Raw genomic sequence first — 26,446 nt, 5'->3', positions numbered from 1 at the left:
GTCAGATATTTGAGACCATTTTCCCACAATGGCCCTGTGCGAGTGATCCCTTACTGTGTCTTAAAAAAAAAAAAAAAAAAAATTGTCAAAGAGGATTAAATGGGATTAGTAAGAATATTGCCCTCCCAGAAGTAGCCCTAAGCCACTAAGAGAAGAACCTAGCCAGGCAGTAAATGCACTTTATTTGACCAGGGCACAACCTTGGCTACATTCCTTTAAGAATCTGAATAGGAAAAGTTAAGTCCCCTAAACTGGATTAGTAAATAATCTCATGGTTTGTGGCATCTGCTGAAATAAATCAGCAAGTTGGTTGCATTCTTATCGTTTTGAGAAGAACTGATGGAATTATTGGCTACAGTGATCAAAGATAGGATTAACTTCACTCATTATTGAGTGGAACAGGCCAATTCGTAAGTAAATTCTTCAAAGCCATTCATTCAATGTTTATAAACTTTCTAACTTATTTTCCTAAAGGAAATCTTTAACTTGTGACTTTTAACACTTTATATACCTTTTAAAACTGTCCTTTTTAAAGTTGAGCATTGTGCATGGGTGCATACATAGTGTGTATATGTGTATGCTTTTCAAAAGAGGACTAGGTATTGGTAGAAGAGTGCATCCAAAGCAATCCTATATATTTTGGAGAAGGGATATAGAATCTACTGTATTGTGAATGACATTGTGCTTTAAGTATATAGGAGTTGTAAGAGAAGATTGTCACACAACCATAAAAAATAACCAACCTGGTGCCCTTCAGATGTTTTGATTGCATAGCCAATAGCTAGAGATTATGGAAGTTATAGTTCAGAACATCCAGAGGGCATCAAGTTGCCTACTTCATATATCAGCTTAAGGTGTACAACCTGCAGTTAATCTAATGAGAAAAATTATCTGTATCATTTTCTGCTGTTAGACTTCTAGTCATTGAAGGCAGAGCACTGGAACAGAATTTTGTGTTCATTTTTCTTTTCTTTTTGTTAAACTAAGGGACGTATTAGTGGAATTTCCTCTGTTGCGGACCTTCCTACCTGTCAGTATGAAATCCTGTTCAATTAAAATGAAAACTCCTCTAGCTCACCATGAAGTTACATGTTTCATTGCTTCAACAACTACTTGGCATTAAGCTCATATCCCTGATCTACAATTGCATTCTTCGTGAGAAACATGCTCTAGTTTATTGTGGCTTTTTGTTGATGTTTACCAAATCCATTTTTCCATTGGACAAATTTGCAAGCTAGTTGTTCCTCAAGGATATTAGTTCCTTCTGCTGTTTTCCTCTGTGGTAACTTTGTGCAAATACTTGTTGCAGTATTGGCATTTGTTGTAAGTCCAAATGTGCCATCTGCATCTAACAGTTCCATACTGAAGTCTGTAATTCAGCAGTCCAGGAGTAGGGTTTGGTATGCATATAGCGACCAGGTTTGGACAATATACTGTAGCGCATTGTGACTTATTTAATCTAGGAACCAAGACTAAAGTCAAGTCACAGATTCAAGTCACAGATCGCCTCCACTTTGTGCAGTTCAGGACACTTTTCTGGTTTGTTTGGCATGAAAATCAATGAAAAGTAGGGTTTCATATTCAAAATGGTGATTGCTAGTGGCTCAGCCTCACTCTAGTTAAATAATATGTGGTGAGCTGTTATGTCATGTGAACAGCTCCAGACCTTCTTTTTGCTGGAGTGAGGTGCTTCCCTGCTTCTGGGCTTTAGCAATTTTCTTTGTTTTGTGTTAGATCAAAGCTGCCTCCGTAGTTTTTTGTGTGAAAAATTATGTCCAAGATGTGATGTTTAGCATTATAATAGTTATGTTAAATGGGCAAAAAGTTTCCCCTGATACTTTAAAAATAGCTGTCTTTTAGTTTGGCTAGATCAGCAGTTACTTACTGTTCTTAGAACCACTTTCCATACAAGTCTGAAATATGGATGTGTTCATAAAACATTAACAATAAGGTTTAGTATTTCCATTAATTATGTACTATGCAGTGGTGTCTGTATACACATATATCAGAGGAATTTCTCAAATGTACATTTCACAAATAATTCACATTTTTTCCAATCAATTATACTTCTTCCTGATGTAATATACCAGTCAAACTGAAACTATGTGTGAAATATTTGAGAGATTGTAGATATTAAGAACAAGTTGTATGTCACATCAATTTGCACTTTTTCCCCCCCAGTATTTACTAGAAATGAAAAGCTTAATTTTACCTCCGGAGCACATTCTTAAACGTGGAGACAGTGAAGCAGTGGCCTATGCATTCTTCCATCTTCAACACTGGAAGCGAATAGAAGGGGCCCTTAATCTTTTGCACTGCACATGGGAGGGCAGTAAGTATTCTTTTGTAGGTGGCATAAGATAGTCTTTGTTATGCAGTTAAGCATTTTAAATGAGCACCTGAAACCTCTGGTTCCTGTGTTCATATGAATATTCTGTGGAGTTGTCCTGACTCAATACTGAGATTCCCTGTAGTAAAATTTTATCTCATGTCATACAGTGTAACAGTTGAGCTTAGCAGGGCTTGCAGCCATTTGCAGAATGGGTCATGGAATTTTCTTGCAATAATCAGGCATTGCCTCTGGCAGACATGCAGAGTGTCCAAGGCTAGTGAATTGATGTGGAAAATAATAGTTTAAGGCAGGAAATGTTGCACTTCATTGCACTGTAGCCTATGATTTGGGTGGAGTTGGAGGTAGCTCAGCCTAACCAAGTGACTAAGCTTATGATGTATAATTACCAACAACTTAAAAGGGTATCAAACCAGAATATCATGAATATGCTACATACAAAGTGATTAAATTCATTTTAAAAGTATATTTTAAAATGCTTACTAGAATTTTAAAGGCAGATGTTGAAGGGTATTAGCCATTTTACTGGTCTTCTAATTTTCTCTTTTCCTTTAAGAAAAAGAAGGAATTTAAATGTCCCTTTCCCTAAAAATGTCAATTTTGAATAGGAAATTACTATCCTTTTTCCCCACATTTTTGTTTTTTAGCCTCTTTTTTTTTAATTACACCATTAAACTACTAAGACATCATTGAATTTGTGAGTCATATTTTCCTTTCATTGTTAAACCTAGTAATCAATCCAAACTGCTGTGTTTAATCTTGGAGTTGTTTTATTCCTTCAAATAGAACTGGTAAGTTTGGAGACTGAAATCTCCTTTCCGTTCCCCATAATAAGTCCAGCACAAACACAATGCTTGAATTTTTGCCACATGAACACTTGGTCCGTCCCAGGAGGCTTAAAGGATCCTATTTGTTTCTGAAACTCTGGAGTGCCTTTGCTGATTCCTAGCAATGGCCACTTTACAAAAGATCTGGTCAACAGATGGAATCAGATGCTACCTTTAAAATTAATTTCCAGATCAACACCAACTTCTGGGTGCCATTTTCCCTCCCATTCTTGAATACAGCAAAGCAAACCTGTTAGCATGCTACTGGAAACATACTGGCCAAATCTGGTCTTTTGCACATGATGTGTTTTCCTGGAGTAGTCTTCATCACACCATACACCAAAGAAAGCTTTGTTCTTCTTCATGATCTCTGCCCAACTGGGAAATGCCCTTGGGATGGTTTACACTTAAAAAACAAACAATAAAATGCAAAAGATACAACAATAAAAATATCAGAATAATATAAAAATAAGTATTACATCATGTTAATATTAATATTAACACTGAATATCAGATCAAATGTCTGCTTAAAGAGAAAGGTCTTAAGCTGGTGTCTAAATGAATGTAAGGAAAGCCCTGGCAAGGACATTATACAGATGGAAGGCCACTACAGAGAAGGCTCTTTCACTTATAGCCATCTGTGTCACCGCTGTGGGGGATGGACTCATAGAAGGACCTCTGAAGATGGTTTCCATAACTGGGTAGAGACATGGCAAAAGGTAGCAGTTCTTAAGCTATTTACAGCTTTAAAGTCGACACCAACACTTCGAATTAGGCTTGGATGTCAGCAGGGTGTTTGTGAAGTGTGAGTAGCCACCTATAAACATGTATCCCCATTGGTTTGTGAAGGAGAGACCAGATGGATTGTACGGAGCAAAGATCATAGTCCGAAAGAGAATAGAATGGTTATGTTAAAAGAGATCTGAATGCATCTTCCACAGACAAACAAAAAGCTAGATTGATGACAAGTTTATCTATTTCCTGATCTTTTATTTGTACTTCTGGTCACTGCTAGCCAATTTCCTGTGCCTTCTCATATCTAGTTGGATTTCCAACTGAGGCTATCTTTGTAGCTTTGATATACACCTTTATCTAGGGAGAAACAGAAATAATTCTAACTTCTTGTCCTTCTAAGCTCCCTGCAATCCATTGCAGCCTTCCCCAACCTGACACCCTCCAGTTCTGCTAGGATTTGCACTCTTAACATTTCTGGAGGGTGCCAGGGTGAGGAAGGGTGGTCTATTATATTGACCTCTCCAAGATGCTACATTTAACGTAGATATGACCATTGAGGTGAAGTTGGGATGGGTTTGATGTCAATGACTCTTTCCCCCTCTTTCTCAGCATTTAGAATGATTCCATATCCATTAGAAAAGGGCCATCTATTTTATCCTTATCCTAGCTGTACAGAGACAGCAGATAGAGAGTTGTTACCAAGTAAGTGACCATTTAATTTCTCTTGTTTTTTTTCCCTCCATCTACAGGTAATCACTCTGTCTATTCCTTTTGAATAGATTTTTATATGCTGTAAAATTAGAACCTGTTTACGTTGCCTTTTCAGTGTGGGAATTGCTGCAGTGAAGCTCCTTCCCATGCTGCAAATGATATGCCCGAACCCAGGCTGTGTGAGAGAGATTCATCCTGTGGCTTCTCCACATGTCAGCCTTTCCTTCACTTTCCAGGAGGTGAGAGACTGGTATGGGAAAGAAGCAAAGTTTATGTTCCTTTCACATGGCTTGGGGGTTTCTTACACAACAGCTTGTGGTATGGGAAGGAGTTATGCTGTTTTGACTTCTGTGCAGTGAGAGTAACCTGAGAAGTGGTACTTAGAGTTAGTGTTCCTCTTCCTAATGTTTCCAAAAGGAGTGAAACATTGTTGCCTTCTTAATTCAGTTTCTCTATTGCTTCCATATTGCCAGCTGGTTTTAAAGCATATTTTTTGCTGTCAAGTATCCCTACTTTTTTGTCTGAAGCAGCACACAGCACATTTTTTCTTAGAAATATTCTCTGTTTGTTGGTACATTATACATTGCCGTGTTTGCCCACTCCCAGGCCAAACCAAGCATTTCTTCCTGGTAAGATATACTGCTCTCAGGTTCCCACTGTAGGACTGCAAATTTAGTCAGTACTTCCTCCAACCATGTACACTATAAACAAGATGCTCAGTACTTAGGTGTTAGTAGGCATCCACACCCTTTCAAGTCAGCACCACATCATTCAAAAATTGCTTTTTTCCTTCAGCGGATAATTGCTACTGCTTGACTGAAGACTATCTGTGGGTAATATAAACATTTATTCACTTCATTAAAAATCTGTATCAGTTATAGTATTATCAGTGTATACATAAGAGAAAACAAGAGAAAAACCACAGAATCATTCATGACAAATACTAAATCTGACAGTACAATATGTTGACAGTACCAATGATCAATAGCAACTCTTTGTTTTAGTGTTGAAACAAATGAGTTTCCAGCATGTGACAAAATGATATTGATTGATTGATTGAATAAACCAATTAGCGACAGCTCTCAGAATGCTGAACCATTTATCATAATATTGTTGCCTCGTGCCTAATGTCCAAGAGAAGACTGTTCAGAAGATAGGTGCCATTGTTGTGAAGAGGTTACTGGATCGATAGTAAATGGCTGAGGCACTGCCAAGACGGCTTCATTTGCTGATCTTAGAGAGTAGGCAGGAGAATGTGAGAAAAGGTTCAGCATATTCAGCACCAGTCCACACTGGGAAATGGACAATATTGAAGTGCTGCAGCAGAAAGATAAGCCTATATCAAAACCTATGGACATATTATGGAGTTTCCTTTTGTACTTTCCTGTGCAATATGTGGATTATTTAACCCCTTTTCCGTTCTTTTAAGCTATAGGTCAAGTAAGCTGAGCTCCCTGTTAATTGACCATTTATATTCAGTAGCAAAAATGTGAAAAACAAGTCCTGTCTTCATAAAAATGAATCATTCTTGCAGAGCAGCTTCTGACACTAAAAAGGATGCCATTCACTTATACCAAACATTTTAACTAGCTCAGGATTGCTTCTGATGTTACGTGTTTTCTATATACAAGGCAGTTCCCGTAGATGAAATATAGAAACTTGATATAGAAAAGGTTGCAGTATATAATGTGAAAGAGATGCATGAAATTACCACCCCATTATATATATATATATATATATATATGTATGTATGTATGTATGTATATATGTATTCTGCACAGAAGTCCTTCAGCAATAGACTCACAGAAGTACATTAAGCAATGTGTATAATATTTGAAGGTGCTCAAAATCTCTTGATAATCCTAAATATTTGCATTCAAAAATGGGTTAGGATTAGGTTGATGCAAGTATTGACCTTTAGCCTTTGCTGAAAATTTTGGGGGCACCGCAACAAGTTTTTCCTGGGTGGTATAATGGGTAACAGCTGGCAAACTTTAAAAAATCCAACTTGAGAATTTGCCTGGCTTTTGAGAGCCTCCAGGCCTCCTTAATGGTTCTGTAGCTATGCACTGCCCTGGGTGCTCAATGGTACTCTGGATTGCTACTCCTGATCTCCAGTGTGCTCATTGCTACTTCTGTTAAAAAAAACAACAACAGCTTTGAGCACGCGCAAAGATTTACTGCTTAGTGGTTATTTTTTAACAGTTGGCTTAACCCTTTTTGTTTTAAGTATCACTGATGATATTAGAAAGAAAAGAGAGCTCCTCCTCGAGTAGATTGTAATCTTGAGTTAATCTTATAATAATAAACCTAACCTAAGTAGCCTAATAAACCTAAACATGGTTCACGTGTATCGGTCGGTGAATTTCCTTGTAGGACTTGCTGTTTGGCATTTTGAAAATTCAAGACACAACAGGGATAACCTCAGTTTGTCATTCATGTATGAACCTGTCATATATAGGTGAACCTGAGTTGCTAGAATGGTTAACAAGAGACCCAGAATTCATAGCCTGTTTTAGAGGTGCAGGTTCACATATAATGACAAGCAGCAGGACCTCCCCTCCCTCTGTAGCTTCAATTTCCAAAATGACAGAAAGCACCATAAGAAAAAGCTCACTGGGAAATTCACCCATGGTGGCTTCTTGTTACACACAGATCAGTCCTATGAGTGATCCTTTGTAAATACACTTCAGGCTTCTCAGTTGCTGAATGTTGGTACCCCTTTACATTATAATGAAGTTTTGTTCCATGCTAGGTGCTGATGAGACTGTTAAGTGTTAACTTTTGCATCTTGGGACTGTTTCGTTTGTAAAGTATATGGAATGCTTATGACCAAAGCAGCCAAAAGGGCACATCTGCCACAAGTGCACTTGTATATATGTGATTCAGTATTTTAAAAACTCCATCTTGAAAAGCTCCATTTAAAAATTAATTAAAATATGCCCCCAGACTGCTCTAAATTACTCATTTCTCACTCATGCAGGATATTGCTCAAGGAATGCTTCAGCTAGTGACTAACCTTGAGCCATGGGCTTCCCAGTATAATTAAACTCTAGTGCATGCAGACATTTCATCACAATCACTCGCGCATTCCTGTTTAGTTTTAAATACAAAACTATTAATGAAATTATCTTAAAAGTTTTTAATGCTACATCTCTCAAGCAGTTTTCAAATTTTAAAAGTTCTGTTAGTTTGATCTACTGTTAAAAGGAAACTTCTTAGCTCATTGAGACTTTCAGTATTGTAGATCTAACTGCAGCAGTTGAATAAAAAATATTCATCTCTTTTGTTTTTATATAAATAAATTTTAAATTAGGTTCTAGTTTTCTGGGATTGCTTTGTAGTCAGTCTGTTCCCATTCTACCTTGTCTTCACTTTATAAAATGTGATTTGGCTAGGATTCCAAATTCTGTATAAATTAGTGATTTTTATTTAGTTATTTTTAAAGGGCATAATTAGTATTATAGATTCTAATCTTAGCTCTATCATATCTTTGTAGTGAAGAAGGGACATTTTTCATTATTAAAATATTTATAGACTGGCTTGTGGTTATAAGGGCCTCAGGGCAGTGCATAAAATACATATTAAAGTGATTTTAAAATAATGCTTAAGAACAAGGCAAATAAAAACATTGTCATAGCCATGCCAAATTCTGATCAAAGTATGATGTATAGTTTCTTGTCCTTAGTTTCATTTGTGAAAAGGAAGGAAAATATTTTCCTAAACTTTGTTAGAGTTTCTGTAGCTTGAGGATGTATCTTTCTCTGGGTTTACACATGATGTCTTGGCTGATAACTAAATAGCTGTTGAACTATTTATGCAGTGCTCCATGCATAGCAGTCCTGAGAACACCACCATGTGGAAGAAATAGCTAATGATCTATATCTGTAGATACATGCTACCACTGTATGGGAGAGTGACTGCTGTGTTGCTATGTGAATTACTGGCATGGAGTGGTGACCATACCAAGCAAAGTGTACATTACAAATATCTGATTCGGCCTCTGTATATTTCATATTCGCTAAGGGGCGCTTTCAGTCTGTTAAGGGGACCTTTTTGAAAATCTTGCTCATTGCTCATCTCTCCCCAAGATTGTTTAAGTACTGGCCAAATTTACTGCTATTATTTTCATATTTCAGTGATTCCGGCACTGGTCAACAATGTATATTGTTCAACCTGTATAAACATTTATGCTTGGAATGAATAAAACTTTGACTGTTTTATTCAGCCATTTTTCTCTATGAAAAATCTATGGAGCTGGGTTTGTTTTTTGGTGGGTATCTGAAACACAAAATAGAGGACTCCTTTATAGTATCATCTCCAAATGCCTGAAATAGCAAATAATTATCTTTTTTTTTTCCTTTCAGCCTTTCATGATGTCTCCGTGTACCCACAGAAGGAGCTTCCTTTTTTCATCCACTTTACAGCAGGACTGTGCTCTTTCACAGCAATGTTAGCCCTTCTCACACACCAGTTCCCTGAACTCATGGTCATTTTTGCTAAAGCTGTAAGTATTATTTTCCTTCCAGGGCTTACTTAAGGTATTTTGTATGACATCTGCTGACCTCTGGAACCTCATTCAGAGCCATGAACATCTGAAAACATTAATCAGCATAGCTCAGAGTTCTTCGTTTTTCTTTCGAATGAGGATTTATTAAAGATGATTGCTGAAGGTCTCAAGTTTTCTTTGGCATAAGGAATAAGCTTTTGAGATACAATATTTCTTGTTTTAAAGTGCAGGGAATCCTGCTAGGCCAGTCTAAACCATGTACAACGTAACTTTGGTTTTATAGTTTTGCCAATAATTGGATAAATAGGATGAAAATATTTAGATTGTAAGCTCTCTGGGGCAGGGACAGAGTTTATCTCAGTGTTCTGTTACAGGCTAAGTGCATTGCCCATATTTAACACCAGTGAAGTCCTGCATCTGTTTTTTCTCTACAATGGTTACTAATGGTGGCTGATCAATCAGTGGGTGACTTTTTAACTGAACAATGCACAGTATACCCAGCAGCTGAAGCTTACTGTGGGTTGTTCTCTTCTCCTTACCGCTCAATCCTTGGGCCAGCATTAGCATAAGTCTCAGTGTCCCTTGTGCTATCTTGTCTTGTCTTTCTCTTGCTGCTCCAACTGCTACTCATTGTTTGGAAGCCCCAGGAAAGTGCCATTGGTGTTGTTTTCAACCCTTTCTCTCACTTTTAAGAATTGAACTGATGGTTCCCAGTGCTCTCCACCTTTTCAGTGCTTCACTGAGTCTCCAGGTACTTCAGAAATGGTGGTGTTAACTGACCCCCACTTTTTACAGCTCCTTTTAAGAGCACTTACTGCTGTGATTACTGCATTTCCCTGCGGATTTCATAAAACAAACACAGAAATGTATGTAAATATAACATCTGGAAAGTAAATTGTGGTGAAATTTAAAGGCTGAGAAATGAATAAAGGGAAAATTTGTGTACTTGCATTAACCGTTCCATATGGAACAATGCTCTTCTGTGATTTTTTAATAGTTACAAATAAGGTAATATCTGTGTTCCAATTGTAGGGCTAAAGATGTTACACTAATGTAAACCGCTGCTTACTCAACAACACATTAAGCCATGGTGGGTTTATTAAACTCTATGACAAGCCATGGCTAGTTAGTGCAGACTATGGAATGCGCTCCCCAGAGAGGTCTGCCTGGCGCCGACGTTATACTCCTTCCGGCGCCAGGTAAAGACCTTTTTATTTAACATCATTTTAACAATCAAGGGTTTTAAATGTTTTAAGATTTTTTTGGCTTTTGTTTTCACAGTCGCACTTCCTATTTTATTTTTCCTTTCTTATTTTTAGTTTATAGTGCTTAATTTTTGATGTTTTAATAACTGTAGTTTTATTATTGTATTATTGGAATTTTATACTATGTAAGCTGTCCTAAGCAATTGTGCAGAAGGACAGGATACAAATGTTTGAAATAAATAAATAAATAAATAAATAGGGTGGCTTATAATCAGGATGGCTTATAAACCTGTGGGAAGTGATATACTACACCATGACTTATAAATCAACATGGTTTAATTTGTGTGCAAACCCAGTCATGGACTACATTCACACATAATGCTAAACCATGCCAAATGTGGCTTCTTACCTTGGGTCCTGGGTTCAGACAGTTGCATGGTTTCCATGTGTGATCTCCACATTTCTCCATCTCTCCTTCTAATGGCAGCTGGTATCCCATCAGTCCCTGCAGCCAAAACTCAATCTGTGCTTCTGCCTGTGTCACCTGGCTCTCCTTTATTGGTCCACACACTCCCTGCTGAGGCATGGCCTCAGCCACCTGCTCCTGTCATTTTATATTGGGGTTTCCTTTTTGCGGAGGTGAGGGGAGCTTGGCTGAAACAACCACTAACTTGCAAGAGTAGCACTTTAAAGCAGCAGCAGAGTAGCACTCCTCCGGGCTGCCAGACTCCATGCTAACAAGAAAGCACACCAACCCACAGTTCAGTGGAATCCACTTATTAATGATTTTAATATTCTTAGAACTATATATATGCTGGAGGGCTTTCTAACAGCTACCTAACCCAGAACTTTTGGATAGGGGTGGGCTTATCATTTGAATAAATTTGGATTCAAGCTGACTGGTTTGATTGCTAGTAGCTTAAAAATGCCAGTATCAGGTAAAGAAATACGATTTAGGGTTCCTGCTAAATGCCCTGTCTTCTATAAACCACATACTCCATGTCACCAGGGCATCAGAGTTGTCTTATAGTCCAAAGCAAAACAAAATCAAAATGCTTTGATTTCTCCCCCTCTGAAATAAGCATCCTACTTTTTCCAGATTGCTTTGAAGTCCCAGAAAAGCATACATGTAATTTGCCATTGTCTTGTGTACTATCTGTTGAACTGTCTTTGTCTCCTTTTCCCTGATGCTTTTTCAGGCCCTCCATTTTACACTTCAGTTCACGACCAAATTGGGTTGCGAACAGAAATTTCGTAAAAATTTTGCCACAGATCACGAACTTCGCATCAGATGACGATCATGATCGCGCCCGTCTTCCCTACACGGGCACGCCCATGATTGTGCCCATCTTCCCTGTGATTAAAAAAAATATTTACAGAACGGATTAACCTTATTTACATTGAACCTTATGGAGAAATTTGACTTGGCTCTTGACCAATTTGGGTCACGACCAGAGTCGTGGAACGGATTACGTTCGTGAGGCAAGGTACCACTGTATACAGATTTTTTTAATGTAAATTATTGGTTTGAGTTACTGTGGTCATTCTGAAAAGATAGCAATGCCTGCTCTATTCTCCAAACAACTGTTTTAGCCTCTTATCAAACTATGTTCTTAAGACTAAAATTTAGGGTGCCTTCTCTGGAACAGGCTTGTATGAAATCATTATTTTGAAATCATAATTTGATGTGTTATTAGTATGAATCCAGGAAATACAGTGAACAGAGGGCAGAAACATATCAGAACTACTAACTTTTTAATGTAAAAGTTGCATGAAATCTACACTGTACTTTCTTTTTATTAGGAAGTGTTGGAATCATGTCAGACTGATAATACATGCCCAATTTTGACCAAATTTAGTTTAATAGCTACGTGGGAAAATGTTGCTGGACATGCCAGTGACACATTTGTGTGTTCATAACTGGCTAACTCTGAAGGAACAGGGCTATAGCTATCTGGTTGATTAATTCTTAAGGACTGCATTAGCAAAATTGTATGATTTCCAAATAGATACATGGTCAAATGTTACACTAACAAAAAATTGCTCAATGATGTTCTATGTTGGATTTATTCAATCAAACAATATTGTTGCCTCCTGATTTGTATACAGCTCAGTTTAAATGTTGAGCCCTAAATCTGAGCGGAAAACCATTCTCTTATACTCATTAATAAGAATAACTATTTTCTGTTGAAATTATGTTTGCTTGTAATATGTTCTGCAGACCATATCATTCAACTTGAATAATATTAGAAGAATTTTTAAGAGTAACCTTAACCTTAGTTTTTATTGGCTTTTATCTGAACACAAATATAGTGTTCAGACATGGTCTGGATGAATACCATTGCAGAGCATAAGAAAAGATCTGTCCAGTCATTTTGATATCTGACCCATCATCAGTGCTTGAACTGGGCTTGGGGAAGTAAGGTGTTGGCAAACTCATGGGATGGTAGCATTTGCTGAAGTATAAAACATCTTTTGAAATACTCTCTCTAAGGGTAGGGTCTCCAGATATGACCCAGTGGGCAATGTTGGCTGACTGTTGTGGGTGGAAATCTGAATGGGAAGGGAAATGGAACTTGGTACCTTGAAGGAGAGCATCACTGGCTGGAACAATGAACAGAGGCACTTCATAATGCAAGACTTAGTTGCAGATCCCACCTAATCATATTTCCATTGTCTTCTTGATCAGACGTAGACAGAGTTAGAATGTATCCTCTGTTTTACAGATGATAGCTTCTTAATTTTTTTTAATGACAGCCTAAATGTGCCTTCACAAAGGTCATATGAGTGGTCTTTCTTGAATCAGAATTTGGACTATGTGCTCTCTTTTTAAATCAAACCAAATAAAAACAAATTTAAATTACCATATTTCCCCATGTGCATGGCTGCTGAATACCAGTCCCATTTTACAGAACAGTTTTAAAGTTGAAGGACCTTGAAAAGGTCTGCAATTGTGGGAGCACTACTGAACCCATTCCCTTGTGTCCTAAAGTATTTGTGAAATCATGTATGGTCTCTGAGGCCAGCTATGGACTTTATAGGTTAAAACCAGAGCTTTGAATTGTTACCAGAAGGCATTGTTTCCTGTAAGAGGTATGGTCACCGCAACTCCTAATAAACTAATGTCACTACAGTTTTTAGGGTTTCTGTTGGCTCTGTTCCTGGAGTGGGGATGTAGAGGTATATCTGTTCTCTGACCTTTTCCTTTTTAGGAAAAGGGCAGAATTGAGTTTTGGCCTTCCTTCACTTTAAACCATGGCAGAACTCATGCATCTGTATCACCATATAGGTTCAAGCTATCTTTAACCTCTGAAACAGAGTAAAGTCCTACAGATGTGTATGTTTCTAAGCATTTTTAATCTCTAAGCTAAACAAGTACTGAGCTAGTTGTGAGACGTTTTGTTGCTGTTGTTACTTTCATTCTATGACTTATGTTCTCTTTAAAACAGATTAATTCTATTTAAATAATGTATTGTTTGGCCTGGAATGGAAATGGAAATAGATTGCATTCATTCTTCACAAAAGAGAGAGCTTAAGTGTTTGATTTGATAATTGTAAACTTGAAGCAGCTCTGGTAACCGAATGTGAGGAGTTTTATATTTTTAGCTTGATATATTTCCCTTCTTGTAAGGAATGCAGGATGGAGCACATGCTTCTTTTGTCCCCCACCCACCCACACCCCCAGTCATCCCAGCAAGCAGGCTTATGTGGTTGGCTAAGCTGAAAGAAAGTGACTAGCCCAAGGTCAGCCAGAAAGCTGCATGGTTGAGGAAAAAAATGAACTTTTATTTTACCTTATTCTTAAAAAGATGGATCTGTCCAGGACTTTCCCACACCCCAGCCTTTCCTCTTTTTTTAAGGTATGAAAGTAACTGTGACCAATACCTACTGATAGAAACTTGTAAGATTTGATCCCAACCTCCAGGATTTAACATTTGGTACAAACATGGCGTATGTAAAATTACTGATGAGTTGGTAATACACTTTTAAAAAGTTAGCTTTTCATTATACCTCCAAACTCTATATGTGTTACAGAAAGAAGATCTTGGATGTTCTCAGTTGTCTAATCTGTATTGTCAGCTATGTTCTGACAACAGAACAAAACTTAGCATCTTTTATTTAGCAGAATAACATTGGCTTATGTATTTTCACTGGATTATATTTCATTTGTTTCCTCTACAATCAAATAGCCAGACAAGCCTCTTGCCAAACTGCAAAAACTTGTTGAGAGGCCAAAAACCACAGAGAATCTTTTAATAGCTATAGTGTATACACAATGGAATATGCCAACAGCAAAAGCCCAGAATTGGCACATAGCTGCTAAATAGAAGTGAATGGAAGCTTTCCATTGGGCCCACGGGGATAGACAGGTCTTGGTTGCTTTTGTTACAGCAGAAAAGGGTTATAGATTTTGAAGTTCTACTTTCCAGAAGCTTTGAATATCCTAGTCGGAAATAGGATTACTGTTACTTGAATTTGTTTATGTGGTTGCTTAACCTGAGCAGATAGAAGTCAGTAAGATGGCTGTCTAAGATTTCTTTGCACAAACAAGGAATAAATCAGAAGTGTATACGAAATGGAAAAATCACATTCATACCTGAGTAATCTGTATTCATTTCTGCTGTTGTATTAATGTATTTTTACTACAAATGCCATCAGGACAGATAACGAATGTACCATTTGATGTTTTTGTTCTTTTAGTTTGGTTTTGATGTAGTCTTGCATGACTGCAGCTTTTAGACCTGTAGTAATAGCTCTAGTCTTATTAGAACTCATGTGTAACGATCACGGTAGGTGACAATTTCCAGGGTATCCAATATTTTCCTACTTCCAACCTGAATTTATTTGTGCTATTTTTTATTTTGTACAGTTAAGAATGCTGGGAGAGGAGTTTTTTCCTTGTAGTTTCAGATATGCATATGCTTAAAGCTAGAAAATAAACTCTCTCTTGAAAAGACTCAGACAACTTTAAGAACTATGGGATTCTGAAAATATATCTGTATTGGGTCCTTGTTCCTTGGCATATAAAAGGTAGCAGGAAGGAAACAGCCAGTGGAACCAGAGGTCAGTTTTATGAGAGGGCATTGCCACATTCCACCTAAAACAAGTGATGGTGAAGCCACTCTTCCAAAAAAAAAAAAAAAAAAAAAAAAATCCTCTTTGGATCCAGAAGATCTCAATAGTTTTTGGCTGGTGGCAAATATTCCTTTCCAGGCCAAGGTCCTTGAGCAAGTCCAGCTACTGCAGCTACTCTTGGATGAGACTAATTATCTAGATCCATTTTAGTCAAGGCTCACACTTCATTTTGGTACAGAAGCAGTTTTGGTTGTACTGTATGATGACCTATGTCTGGAAGAAGACAGGTGGAATGTGATCCTGTTGATATACCTGGATTTCTTGGTTCCTTTCAATAGCATCAACTGTGGTATCCTGCTAAGTGGGCATACAGTTTGCTGCATTGCAGTGGTTCTTCTCCTACTTGAATGGTCAACTTCAAAAGTGGGAAGTACTACTCAGCCTCTTTGGACTCTCCAGCATAGGCTTCTTCATGTGTTATATTGCCCCCCCCCCCATGTTGTTTAATATCTACATGAAACCATTGAGTTTCATCCAGAATTTTGGAATATACTGCCATCTATACAGTGCCACCTATATTGTCATCTATACACTGATGACTCTTTCTCTTTTTCATCTTCAGCAAGTATATTTGTGGATGTGCTAAACTGGAGTCTGGATGCAGACAATGGCCAGGGTGATTGGTAACAAACTGAAGCTCAGTCCAAACCACACTGAGATGCTGTTAGTAGGTGGTATCTCTGACCAGATGGAGGGTGTTCAATTTGTTCTGGGTGGAGCTGCACTTCTCCTGAAGGTAAAGATAGTTTGGAGGTGTTGTTGGAGGCACAGGTGACTTCAGTGGCATGAAGTATCTTTTGCCAGCCACAGTTGATGGCCCCGCTATACCCACATCTACACAGGAATAGCCTGGTTTCTGTAAGTTGTGCTATGGTAATCTATGAACTAGATTACTGTAATGCATTCTACCTGGGGTTGCCCTTGAAGATTGTTCAGTAGCTACAGCTCGTAGAAAATGTGGCAGTCAGACTGATAACCAGGATCAGAAGGCCCAAACACCAATTTGGACTTGCTTGCAATGGCTGCCTATATGCTTCTGCACTCAGTTCAAGGTGCTCATTCTAACCTATAAAGCTGTATCTGGCCTGGGGCCACAATCTACCTGGCCAGTACAGTCAAAATCGGGCACCTGCCTCTGTTTGCCACCTGTGAGTGATGCTTAGTTGGCGGCAGCAAGGAGAGCCTTCCCAGAGGTGGCACTCAAGCTGTCAAACAAGCTCCCTGTGGAGGCCTACCTGGCATCAACTCTGCTGTCTTTCTGGCACCAGGTTAAGACTGTCCTCTGTGCAGGGCATTTAATAAGCTCTAGCTTGTATATTGGGCACTGTGTCAACTTTTGTTTATGGAATGATAGGGGTTGCCACATTTTTCTTTGCCTCAAGCAGCAAAATGTCTTGGGACAATCTTCAGGAGTGGGAGAAAAAAGCTGAGACCTATGAAAGGGTGCCTCTTATGTTCATGGCAGAAACACATTTCCAGCCAGGGATCTCCCTGCACTTACACCTAGTTGCTATTCCACAACAGCTCACTAAATTGGTCACTTTACAGATCAGTGGCATTTTAAGATTAGTGTTGTCATCTCTTTTGTGTGATAGTTCAAGTCTAGGGCTACTTCTAGTTAAATGACTCTCTGGTGAAAGGGGTGGGATAAACATTAGCCTGACCCACTGAATAGCTGTTCCACATTAATATTTAATAAAGATTATTATTTAATATTTAAATATTTTATTTAACATATTTAAACAAATAGTGTTTATTATTAATAAATATTAAGCAGCCATGTATGTATTGTATTAATAGCTGAAGAAAACAGAAGTGGAGACTTGTGGAATATGCTCTTATTGATGAACTGGCTTTCTTTAAGATGACTTGTACCAGATGACTGTACATATCAGAGTGATTTGGCAAAAGTGACTTTATTTAAAAGGAGTAAAGTGTCTGTGTCCTAATGGTGGATATGTTGTCATATAGAATTCATATAGAAAAATTATGCTCAGTTTTATCCTGATTTAATGCAAAGTCTTCAGCACTGTTTTGGTTGCAGCTGAATTGGAATCTTCTTCCCACTCACATTGTTATACAGCAAACAAAAGATGCTGGAAAGTTAATGCCAAGCTGGAATAATTATTTGGCTTTTTCCCCCAAACTGAAAAAAAATGTGTTGCTTCAGGGAGGATTTATTTCAGGTACCAGTTCAGCAAACTGTTGCAATAGAATTCAGAAAGTCTATCTACCATCCAGTTTGCACAATACCTTCAGATACAATTCATTACTCTCTTAAGTAAACTCAGAAATTGGTGTTTTTCAGGATTTGGTTGTTAATAAGATTTTACTGTTTAAGGGTTGCTATTTTGGGTCGTTTTTGTACATAAACAAATTGATTTACTGTCCAGAAAGCTTTATTCTATTTGCTTAGCTGTCAATAACTGAACTGACTTCATTGTACCAGCATACACTAGAGAAGAACAGGGCTCTTATGATGCAGGAACCAACAGAAACAAAGTTTCATTATCACCAACATAGCATGAAGGCTTGGGAAGGGGTAGTCACTGTGCTCTACACAACTACTGTCTCACAAGGAAACTGCTTCATTTTAGAATGGGCCCTAAGGGTTTGTACCTGATGTGCCACAGAGGCAGATTGCGGATTCTGCTGCTCTTATGTTATCATCCTGCTTATTGACCTCCCTGACTCAGCAGTTGGAGGAGCCCAGGAAGCTGGGCTGTTGGAGGAGCCCAGGAAGGTGGTTCTCAGTTATTTTAATTTCTATGGTGAGACTGTCTCTGGAGCTCTAGCTTGGGACTTCATGGCCTGCATAGTAACCATGGGGCTGTCTCAATTTGTCATCAGCCTGGGCTTCAACCAGGTTATGGGACCAAGGCAGCCTTGGTTCCCCTCATTGACTATGTTTAATGGGAGAAGGACATGGGAGGTGCATTTCCGTTGATTTTGTTCATCAGCTTTTGATACCACGGACTCTGGCATTCTGGATCAGTTTTGTGAGCGGGCACCTGTGTGTTACAGTAGTTTTGGCCTTACCAAGCAGAGCTGATTTCAGAGAATAATCATCGGTGACTAACTACAGGCCTCTTGGGGCTTTCAGATTATCAACCTATCCCCAGTGATCTTCAATATCTAGTGCCTTGTGATATCTGAATCAGCTGAGGCTGTACAAGTATGTGGATCAGAGATTAGAGTCAGTAAGGGTTGGATGAGGGTTAATAAACTGAAGCTCATTGCCTGTCATTGCCTAAAGCATATTGAAGGATCAGGTTCATAATTTGGGGGATACTCCTTAATATATCACTCTCACTGAAAGCCCAACTGGCCATTGCAGCTTGGAGTGTTGTTTATCCCCTTTTACTAGTTCACCAGTTATGCCTGTTTTGGGACTGGGATAACATGGCCACAATGATACAAGTGATAGTAACATCATGAGTAGGTTACTGCAATGCACTATATGTGGGGCAGCCCTTTGGGCTGGTGCAGAAGGTGGAGGTAGTGCAAAATGTCACAGAATCATTAGTCTTATTGAAATAGTTCCCTTTTTCTTTCCTTACAATTTGCTCTGTGATTTTCTTGAACAGAAAGCTCCAATTTTACCCCAGAACATTGCTTCGGGCAACATGTAATGATTCTAGGAGAAAATGAGAGAGTCGTTTTACCAAATTGTCATCTGTTCTGTAGGTTCCTTGGGTATTTTAAAGCTTTGGACATTTTTGGAACTATGGTAGTAGAATAACAGTAACCTTAAATCGCAACAAATTTAACAGGAATAAATCCCTATACTGCTTTGTTAAGACTCAATAGGTGACAGTGAAGAATTAAGTTAAAACACAGCTGCTGAACATCTCAGATTTATAAACACTTGAAGCTTTTGCTTATCTGTTAAAATGTATGTAACCTGGAAATGTGTAGTGAATAATATTCCACTTTTTAAGCCATCTGAAATATTCTCCCACAAGCTGGATGTGCAGAGATAAAAGGCAAAGTCTTCTTGTCTTACTAACCTGTATCTCAATTTGTGTTCTTGATATAAGAGTTACCACTTGTAGATTAAATATTTATAGGTTGGCTTCTGTATATAATTCTTGAAATATGAAAAGTGATCCTAAGCTTAAAGGTACCATTAATATCATGGGCGAGCTGTGAAGTTGGTGAAAATGAGAGCTTTGTTGCAAACTGTGCTGCCTCAGTTGCATGGATCTTTTCCTCTTTCTGCTATTTTAATTGTTAATTTTTTGGATTTATTTTCTGATGTGAAAAAATGCAAAAAGTGTTCTAGCATTTTAAAGAAGATGTTTAAGGAAAAGGACATTCTATTGTGTAAAATAGTATGAATACTTAAGGCTGAACAAAGTTACCAGAGATATGGTTTTAACTCCTATTTTATGGGAAATTTTTCTTGCAAAGTTGGAGCAAGATGAAGGCAATATTACACAATTGCCACATAGTTCTACCAGCCACCTTTATTTAAAATATTTATTTTAATTTTATATGGTTGTTATTGAACCTCTGTTCCACAATCTCTTTCTCTAATAAGGGCTTGGTACTAATGGCTAAATTGTTCTTTTAAAAAATGGATAAGAGCAAGAATGCTAGCTACTCAAAATGTATTCATATAACTTCTCCTCTGCCAAATTCTTAAAAACATCAGCTGATCCCCCCCAATTATTGGCATGTTTTGGTTGATGGTGACCCATTCTTTTTAGTACTATTTATTTTAAAGTATCAGCTGCTTTCTGGAAAAGACTGATTTTTCTGTTCATGTGATTTACTGTTTTTTCTTTTTGCATGTCTCTAATCAAGATGTTCATAATTTAATTTTGCATTTGCACAAATGAAAATACACAGTAAGCCTTTTAGTTGTATTATATAGCTTGCGCTGCCAAATTATGCTAATTGGGTTATATTACTATTCTTTGCAAAATAACTTCATCATTTCCTAGTCTTTATTTGAGGCCCACAAAATTATTAAATAATATACATTGGTAAGGCTCTGTGATAACGCCTTCACCAAGCCTCATTGTGACTTTCTCTTTTCTTTCAGTTCTTTGGAACTCTGTTATCACCTTTGAGCTTCATGATGGAGAAGTTGGAGCGCTTCATGCCTGCTGGTCTCTGGCATCAGCTCACTCAAATGTGAATGGAGCACAGTGCTCTGAACAATGTACTCAGGAATTCTTTCTTCCATACCCTCTCTAGCACAAAAGCACTTGCAGCTAAGGGTGTAAAGGAAGGCCAACTCCATGACTGTTTCATTTTACATCCTATTACTGGTGCTTACAAGTTGCTATCTCCATTAAGCCTTAGAATCGGAATGGATTTAAGAACACACAGTTCACAATGTCTGTCTGGTGTTGGGGGAGTGTTGTGCTCATTTAAACATTAGCTGTACAACTTGAAACTACTGCATTCTCTCTAAGCAGTTCTAGAAAGCAATAAATCTGGTAGATTGTGTGCTGAAATTTCTTCTGGAATAACCACCATGTTTCAGTGTTTGGCCAAAAATCTAACCTGCAAGGCTGGAATTGTTGAAGATTTGCAGGGGGCCCACTTGTACTCTCCTGTCTCTACAGCTCTTCCTTCCTGTTGCGGACTGCTGACCTGTCTCCTTCTAACCGACTGTGCAGTCACAGGAGCAAGGAAAAGGAGAGACAGCCTTTGGTTACCTCGCCTCTTTCTCTAGGCTTAGCTGTGCAGATGGGCCCAGACCAAACCTGAATGGGTAGCAGTGGCAGCAAATGAGGAGGAGAACTTTGAGAGATGGCTCAGTGAGTGCATCTTGCTCATCACGCCACTGAAACCTAATGCTTACATTGCTAACCTGAGACCTCATTCTGAAATGTCCCTAATTATATGATCTTAGGGGTTGGTCAGCACAATCTATAACCTTGAAGGATTAACTAAATTACAGAGCAGAGAGATATGCATACCCCATGATGCTATTTCAGCCTTCAAGATAAGGCAGGATATCAATTCATCACACTTCAGACATGATCATCAAATTCTTGTGACCACTTACCTGTCTTTCAAGCCACACTTCATGGTGTTATTAGCAAGTGCACCACAGCAGCTTGTCCAGCTCCTCCTTCCTTTAAGGGATTAAATTAGCTGATGTGTGTTTTCCACATTTACCATTCATTGAGACATAAATCAGGGTTTAATAAGTGGACTTTGTCACTTGCACTTGCAACTGTTTCTGGAATTGCTTAACTACTTGTAGTGCTTGATGGAGACTGATACCTTGGGAGGAATTTCTTCTAATTGTAGCAGGCAAAACTGATGTTTGCCTTGACCTTTGATACCCAGAATCATTTATGTAGTTCAGCTTTGATCCATCTCGTGCCTTCTTCTGACTTTACGCATTTAGCTGCTATTTGGAAGCAAAATGAGAGACCTAAACTCCTGAATTGATGGCAGTGTAGCATTGGATGACGCATGTATTTCTCAAGCTCCAGTTAGAGGCATTACCAAACATTGTCTTGCTAATCTTCAGCAGCAGATGCGCAATCCCTACAGTAGAAAGAAGCATATAGATCATCTTTCACAAACAGTTCTAAGTTCAAGCTAGAGGCTGTTCTTTGGTCTTGGGGGATAACATTGTATCACTTCCTGGATGATTTTGCAAGTGTTACTTTCCCTGTTCATGCTGATTTTAAATTTTGCCTAAACTTTTGGGCTCACCCAGTTCTGAAAAGTGACATCAGCAAGCTGAAAACTGCTCATTGCTTACAAGCCCATTCTTGGCTGTAATTTTGCGCTTCTTTCCATTTGGGTGAGGGTTTATTTTCACATGGCAACTTCTTTCCCCATCACCCCATGTATATTAATTTTTGCATTCATTTATGACAATGTAGGAAAAGTGGAGCCACAAAGCTGCCTAAAACTAGGCAGCTACCAAGAGGTAACTTTCTCAAAAGTTTTCCTCCAAGTGCACATAAGCTACAGGGGCTGTTTCTCACGCTGGTATCACCCTGATGATTAATAGATATGTTGTGCTCATGCAATTTCACTTCACCATCTACAGGGGCCCATAAGGTAAGCGATATAATGCTTTTTAAAGTTGAATCTTTTCCAACATATGTGTGGGGTTATAAATGAAGCACAGCCTCCCATGTATCACTCCCTAGAGCTGGTTTCTCTCACTGTCTTCCCTTTGACATGAGTGTACTGGAGTGGGATGGACTTGTGGTAAATGTAGGACAGGCAGTGTTCTATAGTGTTTAATGCTGTCAGCATTTCTTCGCCTGTGCGGTTCTGATAAGCCAGAAGAAGTTCTGCTGTCTGCTGAAATGTTTTTGCTACGTTGAAAGTAGTAGCCCATCTAGTACCTGATCTGTATGATAGCACGGCGACATCTGTGACGTGAGGGGAAATGTGAAACAACTGGCTCAATTGAGTACTTTGCTAAAAGGCCAAAAGTCACTGTAACTAATCTATAAGTCTTTTTGATAAATGTTCCACCAAGGTCATTTTGCTTTGCATTACATTTCACATACAGCCCTATATATCTTGCAATAGTTATAGGGCCAATTTTGTGATTTTAGGCATGTTTCTACTCAGAAGCAAACTGTCATGGGTTAAATGAGAATGACGTCCAGCATGAGATTTCAGTCTGTCTTGGGAGCTCTGTTCCATACACCCACCTGGTTTGCACATCATGAATTGTCACCATGGTGGTTGCAGGGTAGCTTAACAAGATAGCTAAACTTGGTGCAGAGGTTTCTGATACACAAGCCACCTTGAGAGCCTATGGCTTCAGACTGGGTTCTTTAGGTTGGTATGTTCTTGGTGGTTTGTTTTGCTGTCCGAATACAGTAGTTGTTTTTTTCACCTTTGGGGATTTGCACAAATTTAAGAGCTGAGCAGGGCTGTCAGGAACTAGACACTCTGGAAAGTGTTTATTCACAGAGTCTTCATATGTTGGAGATGACAACAGATATTGTTGGAGGGCACATGTCTGCAGTGAGTGAGGTGACCTTTCTGGCTCTTTTTCTGACACTTCACTCTTCTCTTCCAGCCCACCTAATAGGCTGTCAAAGCAAAGATGGTTGCATTTGCCATACCTGCTATAGAGGCAAAGAGGTACCTTTGAGTGATTTTACAGGAAGTTAAAAAAAATAAGGTGGAAAAGTCAGTGTGTAAGCCTGCAGAGTCCAGATGTTTTAGCCTTTACAGGTTTTTGAGTTGCACTTGCAAAGTACTAGGTGAAACACTGGATGCCAGGATGCTGGAACAAATAAGCCTGCACTAACCAGTCTCTGTGAGAAGTAACTGAAACATCTAGCTACCAATAACACCATGTTCATCATTTTACTGTTGCCAAATTACAAGTTTGTGAAGGCATGAATAATGGGTGCTGCTAGGTCAATCTAGAAGAGGATTACTGCTGCCTTGAGAGGTGAGTATTGAAAGGCAGTCCTTTCCTGTTGGCAAGTGGGACTTCTAGCAGATTAAGGTACCCCGTGAGCATCTGAGGAGGCCTGAAAGGGGCTGTGCAGCTATTGCCATTCCCTTCTCAATGTAATACAAGATTGTCTTGCACCCATTCGTCAGTAGTTCTTGAAACAGAATATTGTGGAATATGGATGGGATTTGTGAGATCAGTTCTCCAGGTCCAGGAGCAGAAACCAAACAGGATCTGGAGGTGAACCTGGGTTGGAATCTAGTAGTTTGAGATAGGTCCAGGGAAGAACCCAGCACCAAAGTTGTTTCTAGAGCTATATTTTTCCTTAGAAAGCATATTAGTGGGTTTACAATCTGTTTAAACAAAACAAAACTATCCAGCCCATGTTTGTAAGGAATGCTAGTCTTCAGCTAGTCTCTTCATTTTGGTAGGCAATTTTACAGACTACTGGTACTGCGGGATATGAGACCAACAACAGTGGAGGGTGAAGTTATATATGTGTATATATATATATATATATAGAGAGAGAGAGAGAGAGCGCGCGCGCGCGCGCGCGCTAAGAAAGGACTCCCTGGAGAAGAGCCTAATGCTGGGAACAATAGATGGCGAAAGAAGAAGGGGACGGCAGAGAATGAGGTGGCTAGATGGAGTCACTGAAGCAGTCGGTGTGAGCTTAAGTGGACTCTGGGGGATGGTGCAGTACAGGAAGGCCTGGAGGAGTGTTGTCCATGGGGTTGCAAAGGGTCGGACATGACTTCACGACTAACAACAACAACAACAAGCTCCTGTGGTCATAGGAGTTGATGTAACAACCCATCCTGGGTTGGTACCAATTATGGATTGGCACTTGTGGAACCAGACCAGTTCCTGCAGGGTGGTTTGTTTGAGGACAGCAAGCCAACTTGACAGCCCCTAGATTGTTGTAGAGGCTGTTGTAGACATGATGAATTGTGTCATCTGAACCCAGGTGAGAAGGATCAGCTAATGATTTATTTGGCAAGAGTGGTAAGACTCCCTTGCTGCTCTAGCCAAGCTTGCCCAGGCTGGTACCAGGCCAGCCACTCCACAGCTCCAAAGTAGCACTTGGGGGTGTTGGCAGTGGCTTGCTGCCCTACCCATCTTGATTGCAAGGCACTTTTATTCACATGGGCTTTTTTTGCACTTAAACCCTTTTGGTGTTTTTGACAGCCACCACAAGACAAGCTACAAGAGAATGAAAAGGTGTGGGTGATATTTGCTTGTAAAAAGGGGGTGGTGTGATTTATTCCTCTTTCATGGCAAAAGCCTCAGGGTGGGGAGCTAACTGGACAGTCCACAGGCTGATGCACATTTTGCACTTTTCCATAGGCATTTAGGTGCTTAGGAAAGTGCAACAGCGCATTTCCCCTTTTTTCTTGGAAAGGGAACTTTAACAGCTAGCATTTCAAGCTCTGGGTCATCTTTAAAATATAATTTTGACAGGTCACTGGTTGTTTTTCAGGGACAGAGAAAAGGGGGATGCAGTGTACAAAATAATTGTGACTAGCTCAAAATGACAAATCGGTCCTGCTCTGCTGTTCCCTGCAAGATCTGTGAGATGATGTGGGGTGGGAGCTGGAGTGAATAACCTATGGTAAGCCCATTTGTTTGCTTGTTGCACCATGGGTTGTTTGGCCAACAACCAACCCACTGTGGTGGGCTGACATAGTGTGGGAACACACTGACTTCCACCATATGTTCTTGACTAGCAGGTCACCTATCATAAGGTAAACAGAAATGGGGTTAACAGTAAATCCAAAAAGGGGATCAAAGGAAGTAGGAAATAACCAAGCATGTTCAAAAATGTCAAAGGCTGCAAAAGGATGGGATTAAAAAGATGCAGGCCAAAGCTATGATTATAGCTGTAATGTATTCTGGCTGAAAGTCAAGCTGAGGGTGATGATCCTGAAAGGTGATTCCATAAATCTGTTAACAAAAGAGTCACCCAGGACTCGTTGCTTTTTATAGTTACCTTCCAAGAAACTGAAGCAAACCTGCCTGAGAACTTTATATGAAATGGAATCCTGCTTCCTCCATCACTGTGGGCTTTCTATACCAAACAAGCTCCAGTACTAAATATGCTACCGTGGAGAAGGGATTTGGTTAATATGGAGATCCTATTGTGTTCTGATGGTTACTCCTAATTCAGTGTTCTTCTCGTATGTCATTCAGCACAATGGTCAGTCCATTTCCATTTGGTTAGTGGCAATAATGTCCCTACTCCCAAGCACAGTGGCTACCAAACAAGCTATGCCAGGCAAAGCATATCTGCTAATTTATTTAGGCAGCTAGTCATTTCAATGCTCGTCCATGGAGGAGATTTGTAATACAGTTTTGCTTGAAAATTCTGTTTTATTGGATCTAATTTGAGTTAGACGGTTTTATTTATTCTTCTCTTGCATTTAGGAATTATTGCAGAGGTGCCAAGGCTTGTGGATTCGTGACTCCAAGCAAGGCTAAGTTCAAAGGTCACAGTCAAGACCATTAATAACAAGGTGCAAACGGCTGGTTTATATGTAATGTGAAGCTTTTCACTTATTTCAT

The 26,446-nt window shown here is 39.1% G+C and overlaps 1 protein-coding gene across 6 annotated transcripts in view; it reads left to right on the top strand.

The window, feature by feature from the left end:
- The window catches only part of ST7L (suppression of tumorigenicity 7 like), a 55,235-nt gene extending 30,872 nt beyond the window's left edge, over positions 1-24,363 (top strand). For 2 of the 6 annotated variants that reach the window (XM_044447245.1, XM_044447235.1), the window contains exons 12-15: positions 2,182-2,332; positions 4,522-4,614; positions 8,991-9,130; positions 20,525-24,363. In XM_044447245.1, the coding sequence (XP_044303180.1) occupies positions 2,182-2,332; positions 4,522-4,614; positions 8,991-9,130; positions 20,525-20,620 (480 nt within the window). In that variant the 3' untranslated portion in view covers positions 20,621-24,363. The other 4 variants (XR_006416401.1, XM_044447253.1, XM_044447263.1 and 1 more) reach the window with 4 other exon arrangements.
- The last annotated feature ends 2,083 nt before the right edge of the window (positions 24,364-26,446 follow it).

Source organism: Varanus komodoensis, unplaced genomic scaffold (genome assembly GCF_004798865.1).
Source record: "Varanus komodoensis strain SLA01 unplaced genomic scaffold, ASM479886v1 scaffold1, whole genome shotgun sequence".
Lineage (NCBI taxonomy): Eukaryota > Metazoa > Chordata > Lepidosauria > Squamata > Varanidae > Varanus > Varanus komodoensis.
This window is presented reverse-complemented; position numbering and strand designations above follow the sequence as displayed.